The 7,500-nt window shown below is 35.9% G+C and overlaps 1 protein-coding gene across 1 annotated transcript in view; it reads left to right on the top strand.

Annotated features, from left to right (window-relative positions):
• Nucleotides 1-7,500, top strand: part of LOC113818980 (homeobox protein SIX3) — a 40,779-nt gene that overhangs the window by 146 nt on the left and 33,133 nt on the right. The window contains exons 1-2 of the mRNA XM_027371211.2: nucleotides 1-877; nucleotides 7,427-7,500. The exon at nucleotides 1-877 is cut by the window's left edge and continues 146 nt beyond it; the exon at nucleotides 7,427-7,500 is cut by the window's right edge and continues 173 nt beyond it. Coding sequence (XP_027227012.1) covers nucleotides 322-877; nucleotides 7,427-7,500 — 630 coding nt within the window. The 5' untranslated portion in view covers nucleotides 1-321. The remainder of the gene's footprint in view (nucleotides 878-7,426) is intronic.

A 7,500-nucleotide genomic window follows, 5' to 3' on the forward strand; every position in this document is an offset into this window, starting at 1 on the left:
CGGCCAAGTAAACACAGCGCTAATAAGTGAGCAGAGAGCACCTCGCCGCGGTACAAGAACCCTCGACTCCGCCATTGTGTACTCAGAGGGAATTCCCTTGTGACATTGCGAGAGTGATATTATTCGTAGAAAAGTCTGAGAAATTGTTTTAATTTGCGCCAAGCAGGAAGGCGGTAGAAAAGCAAATCAGTGTGCTTGCGGGCCAAATCTCGACTGGGCCGGCAGGCGTTGGTGTCGATTCGTTTGTAAATTGGTATATCCTCTCCCGATATATTTTATTTTATGCGTCCGCTGGCACCGCATGTCCCTGGCCTTTGACGGATGACGATGAAGACATCAGAGCCGGGCCGTCCTCCGTCTGTCGACTCCTTGGGCAGCCTGTCCATCCCGTCTCCCGCAGCGCTCGTCACCCCCGCCCCAGCGACGCCCACCGCCCTCACCGCCGCCGCGCCCATCATGGCCCGAGACGCCGATGCCCCCGCGGGCGTGAACACAGGCCCTTCCTCGTCGTCGTCGTCGTCGTCCTCCGCCTCCTCCTCCGCGCCGCCCGAGAGCTCGAGCGTCCTCCAGAGCAAAGGCATCCTGCAGTTCAGCCCCGAGCAGATCGACTGCGTGTGCGAGACCCTCCTTCAGGCGGGGGACATGGAGCGCCTCGGGAGGTTCCTCTCCATCCTCCCGCTGCACGCCGAGGTCTCCCGGCCGTCGGAGGTGATCCTCAGAGCCAAGGCGTCCGTGGCCTTCCACAGAGGGACGTTCAAGGAAGTCTACAGCATCCTGGAGACCAACAGCTTCACGTCCAAGTACCACACGGAGATGCAGAACATGTGGTACCGCGCGCACTACAAGGAGGCCGAGAAGATCAGACAGCGCCCGCTCGGTTAGTCTTCACGGTTTCCTCTCCTCCCACTGTTATCCTTCCCATCTTTCTCTTGAGTATTTGCGTTATCTTGTTTCTCCTACTTCCGATTCCTTTTCTTCGTTAATCTGTTTTATTCCTGAACTACTTGCGCGTCTTTTTGGATTTTCTCTTGTACGTTCTGGCAGTAACCTGTTGCACCTTCACCGTTCTTATATCTTTATCACGTTATTTTAGGTTCATGTCATGTCTTTTTCATAATAATACTAGTAATAACAAAAAAATATATATTCATGATGACAACGATAATGGTGATGATGATAATGATTACAACAGTAATAGTGACAGTAACGGTAGTAATGGAAGTAATAACAATAGTGATGATGATAGTAATAACAATAATAATATTGATAATAATGGTGATAACAGTGGTACTGATAATAACAGAGTGTATTACAATTAACATCACTGATTTTTAAATACGACAATCACAATAATGATGTTGATAATGATATTAATGGTATTAGGGATACCATTGCCACAATAATGCTAATAGTAATTTTTATTGCAACTGATTTGTTGACGGTTATGATAAGATTGATATCATAATCCCAGTGATATCATCGTTAATGTCAGTATTAGCATCGATGTCAGAATCATTAGTACTCTTGATTTTAATTTGAATGTCATTAATAAAAATAGTGATGTTCGCGCATATGTTGGTAACGGTTTTGTAGTTAATTTTTACACTTGTATTTACATGTATTATTACTTTATTATCATCATCATTGTTGTTGTTGTCGTTGTTATTGATATTGATGTTATTGTTTTTTTTTCTGTTATTATAATTATGATTATTAGCATTATTATTACTGCTGTTTTTGTTACTGCTGTTGTTATGATAATTATTAGTAGTATTACTTTTGTTGTTATTATTATTATTATTATTATTATTGCTATTAGTATTACTATTATTATTATTATTATTATTATCATTATTATTATTATTGTTATTATCATCATTTTCATCATCACCATTATCATTATTATTACTTTTATTTTTTTCATCATCATTATTTATTATTATTGTTACCGTTATTATCACCATTATCATTATTGTTATCACTATAATCATCATTATTATTGTTATTATTCTCGTTGTTTTGTATTATTATTGTTCTTCTTCTTCTTATTATTATTATTATTATTATTATTATTATTATTATTATTATTATTATTATTATTATTATTATTATTATTATTATTATTATTATCACCATTATTTTTATGATCATTATTGTTATAATTACCATTATTATTATGAATATTGTTATTGTTACTATCATAATTATTATTATTGCTGTTGTTACGATTTTCATTGTCACCATTATTGTGGAACAATATTATTATAATCATTATCATTGTTGTTATTATTTTATTATTTGCATCTTTATTATTGTTATCATTATTATTATTATTACTGTTAGCAGTTGTAGTATCATTATGATTATCATCATAGCAATGACAATATTAATGGTAAAAAAAATGATAGTATTTTTTCATTAATTACGATAATAGTGCTAATGATAATAATGATGGCAATAATGATAATAATGATGACAATAATAATGATAATGACAATAATGATTATGATTATATTAGTAATAATGATAATAATGAAAATGATAATGATAGTAATGATAAGAACAATGATTATGATAATAATAATAATAATGATAGTTTAATAGTAGTAATAACAATATTAATGGTAATGATAATAATGATAATAACAATTGTTATTATTATAATGAGAGTAAAAATATTAACAATAAAAATGATAACGGTAATAGTAATTCTAGTAATGATAATTTTGAATATATGCAAATAGAGCAATATTTATTCAGATTACATTAGATTAATTGCAATGTTTATAATTAATATTCACGTGAATGAATGTTGTCTGTAAGTGGGTTGTTTTTTAGATTGTTATGAATAATGTATATGAATATTCAACGTTTTGATGTAACAAATCATTTATCCATACTGCATCACTTACACGTGTATAGATATATTTACGTACGTCCACACACACATAGTCACACACACACGCACTTGCACACGCATACGCATACGTAAACACACACACACGCACGCGCACATACACATACACACACACACACACACACACACACACACACACACACACACACACACACACTCACTCACTCACTCACTCACTCACTCACTCACTCACTCACTCACTCACTCACTCACTCACTCACACACACACACACACACACACACACACACACACACACACACACACACACACACACACACAAATACGCGCACATCATCTCATTTCCTCCATTCCTTCGTTTCCCATTATCTGCTTTTCTTTCTCCCTTTCTTTAATTTCCTTTTCAAAGTTCAAATTTCTTTCTCGCTTTCCCCTCTTTTTATTTTTTTTTCATTTCATTAAATTTTTTAGTTTACTTCTCATTATCTTTTCATTATTATTTTCTCCTATCACTTCTTCTCTCCATCTCTTTCTATTATCTCACTTTTTCCTGTCATCTATTTCTTTCTTTTCCCTTTTCTCATTATTTATCTATTTTTTATTTCATTTATTCTTCCTTCTTCTCTTTTCTCTATCCCTGTGTTCGCGGTTCTCCCATTCCTTCTTATTTCCTTGTTTTATTCTCTCATTTCCTCTTCTTTCTCCTCACTTTCTCTTTCCCCCTCATACGCTTCTTTCGCTTCACTTTCTCCTTCCTCTTCCTTGTTGTCTTCCATACCTTTCTTTCTCCTCTCTTTCCTCCCCCGCATTTCTCTTTTCCCCTTTGTTTTTAGTTTCACTTATTCCTTCTTTCTCTCCATGTTTCCCTCATTCCCTTTTTTCCCCTCTCACTTTTTTCCTTTTATTCCCTCATTTTCCTTCACCTCCTTCTATTTTCTTCCGTTCCTCCCTGAGTTTCCCCTCCTTCCTTTTTTCCCCTTGTTTCCCCTCCTCCTTCCCCTCCTTTTGCCTTTCTTTCGCTTTCCTACTCATCTCTCATTCTCTCCCCTTCGTTTCCCCTCATTCCCCCAGTTCCTTTGCCCTCGTTTTCTCTCTTCTTTCCCCCTCAGTTCCCCTTTCTTCCTCTCAACTCCCTTTCCTTCCACTAATTTTCCCCTTCTTACCTTCCATTAATTTTCCTTCATTTTCTTCTTCCTTTCCTAAATTTTCCCCTTTCTTACCCCCCTTCCCTCTACTAATTTTCCCCTCATCCCCTTTCTCTTCATTTTCCCCTTCCTTCCCTCTTATCCCCCTTTCTTTCCCTTCAGTTTCCCTCTTCTTACCCCCTTCCTTCCCTCTCATCTCCATATTTTCCCCCTTCTCATTTTCCCCTTCCTTCCCCCTCCTTTTTCCCTTATCCCCCTTCCTTCTCTCTCATTTTCCAGTTCCTTCCCCCTCATTTTCCCCTTCCTCCCACTCATTTTCCCCTCATCTCCCTTCCTCCCCCCTCATGTTTCCCTCATCTCCCTTCCTCCCCCCTCATTTTCCCCTCATCCCCCCTTCCTTCTCCCTCATTTTCCCCTCATCCCCCCTTCCTTCCCCCTCATCCCCCCTTCCTTCTCCCTCATTTTCCCCTCATCCCCCCTTCCTCCCTCATTTCTACCACATTTTCCCCCTTCCTCTCATTTTCCCCTCACCCCCTTCTTTCTCCCTCATTTTCCCCTCATCCCCCCTTCCTCCCCCTTCATTTTCCCCTCATCCCCCTTCCTTCCCCCTTCCCCTTCATTTTCCCCTCACGCCCCCCTTCCTCCCTCATTTCTACCACATTTTCCCCCTTCCCCTCATTTTCCCCTCATCTCACCCTTTCCTCCCCCCCCCCTCATTTTCCCCTTCCCCCTCTCCCCCCTCGTCACAACCCCCAACAGTCCGAGGGAAATCCGACCTCTTATCACGTGACCTCCGCAAACAGGTCATTAGCGCGTGTTATCTTCCTGCCATCATATTATCGCCTTATCTTGCCCCCGTGACAGCTGCGGTGTGTCTAAGGATCTCTTCATTGGTGTATGAATGTCTGTGGTTTGATTATGTTATCTTTTTTTGGTGTTTGTTTGTTTGGTTGGTTGGTTGGTTCTTGGTTTGGGTCCGTGTTTGTTTGGGGTTCTCTTTGTTTATTTTCTTGTTTCGTTGATTATTTTGTTTGTGTCTATTTTTTTTTTTCGTTGATTATTTTGTTTGTGTCTTTATTTATTTTCTTGTTTGTTTGATTTTGTTTGTTGTGTTTATCTATTTTCTTTAGGTCTTTTCTTGTTTGCATTTGTTTGTATTTATTAATTCATTATCTTCTTTGTTTTCTGTTTCTTTAGATTTGCTTATTTATAGGTATTCTTATTCTATCTATCACTGTCAGCTATAAAAATTAGCCGTATACTAAATTTATTTTTATCTTTAAAATAATCAGTTATTGTGACCGTATAATACGTAAGAAATTATTATTGTGTTTTATTGATATAATTGTCTTTGTGTCGATGAATCATGCAAATGCGTTTTTTTTATCATTCTGTTTTTTCTTTTTTTTTGCTTTGTTTTGTTTTGATAATTCTGTTTGTTTGTTTGTTTTTATCGAATAACGGACACTTTGCTGATCATGACTTCAACGTTGCATCATATTTCAAATTTCCATCCGTATTAGAGTAAGAATAATGCATTTTAGAGCACAGGAATATTTTGCCGATTAACAGTCATAAAATTAGATGAATTTGAATAGATTTGAATTAATATCAGTGACGCTATTCCGAGTTCTAACAATTGCAAAATACACACTTCCTCCTTCCTCCTTTATCTTCTTTTCCTTCTTTCTCTCCATTGGCTGTCCTCCTTCCTCTTCCTCCTTTCTCTTCTCTTCCTTCTTTCTCTCCATTGGCTGTCCTCCTTCCTCTTCCTCCTTTCTCTTCTCTTCCTTCTTTCTCTCTGCACTTCTTCTCGCAATGAGTTGATTATTTTGTTGCAGTTTATTATCACATGATTTTATGACCATGATTGTTTATCCAGTCTTTCGTAATTTTGCATTTATTCGAATCCGTTAATAGTTTTCTTTTTCTAAATGGAAGCTATCGTGGATTTTATTTTATTGATTTTATTGGAAAATTCACTCAACTTCTGAAATAGATAGATTGATGGATAGGTAATTAGCCAAATGATTAGATGAATTAATTAATAGATGAATTTATCGGGAAAATGGAAAATCCACTTAACTTGAATTGATTAAATGAATGTATATGTCAATAACCATATTAAAGAAAGATTAGTTGGTAAATTGATAAATCGACGTATGATAAACTAAATAAAAAATAAATAGAATATAAATTCCTACTCAATTCGTTAAACGATATCTATGAACAGGATGTGAAATAACAAAAAAAAACGACTGTTCATCAGATTACAAAACGTTATTACTGAAGATTATTTACATGATTTTCAAATATGTATCTTTTAATATGAGATTTTATATTCATTCCATCTAATTTTTCTGTTAATTTTGTAAATGTGATCTTTATTTGCAAGGTGTTATTTGTGTGAATGGATATGGCAGACATTTAATGCTGAATGTTAATCATTCCTTGTATAAAAACGAAAATGCAGTTGAAATGTAACATATGTATATATACTTATATGTATATTGTAACATATAAATATACATATGCATGTGCATATATGTGTACACACACATATATATATATATATATATATATATATATATATATATATATATATATATATATATATATATATATATATATATATATGTATGTATGTATGTATGTATATATATATATATATATATATATATATATATATATATGTGTGTGTGTGTGTGTGTGTGTGTGTGTGTGTGTGTGTGTGTGTGTGTGTGTGTGTGTGTATGCGTTTTTCCAGTGGAAGCGCAAGAATTTCTGTCTCTCTCTCTCTCTCTCTCTCTCTCTCTCTCTCTCTCTCTCTCTCTCTCTCTCTCTCTCTCTCTCTCTCTCTCTCTCTCTCTCTCTCTCTCTCTCTCTCTCTCTTTCTCATAATAACAGTGTATTATATAGTAAAAAATATTAATGATTATTACTATCAGTTATTTCTATTTTCATTAGTAGCAGTAGTAGTAGTCGAAATAGTAATGGTATCAATATTATTACTATTAATGCTATTGGTATTTTCGTTATTATCATTATTATTGCTACTATTATTATAATCATCATTATCAATGTTATTATCATTATTATTGCTACTAACATTATAATTATCATTATCAATGTTATTATCATTACGCTGATTATTATTATCATCATCATCGCCGTCGTTATCACTAGCATCACCATTATAATCATTATTATTATTATCATATCTTCTTCTCGGATTAGATGGATAGACAGACTAATAGATAGATAAACATATATATAAACAGACAATGGGATAAACAGATAGACAGAGAGGTGGATACATAGACAGACAGATGTAAAATAAGTGAATAATCCCCGTCCTAATCCATTCTCCTCCCCCCCCCCCCCCTTCTGCCCCGCCTTCTGCAGGAGCCGTGGACAAGTACCGCATCCGGAAGAAATACCCGCTGCCCAAGACGATCTGGGACGGCGAGGAGACCATC

This window comes from Penaeus vannamei, chromosome 38 (genome assembly GCF_042767895.1).
Source record: "Penaeus vannamei isolate JL-2024 chromosome 38, ASM4276789v1, whole genome shotgun sequence".
NCBI classification, from domain to species: domain Eukaryota; kingdom Metazoa; phylum Arthropoda; class Malacostraca; order Decapoda; family Penaeidae; genus Penaeus; species Penaeus vannamei.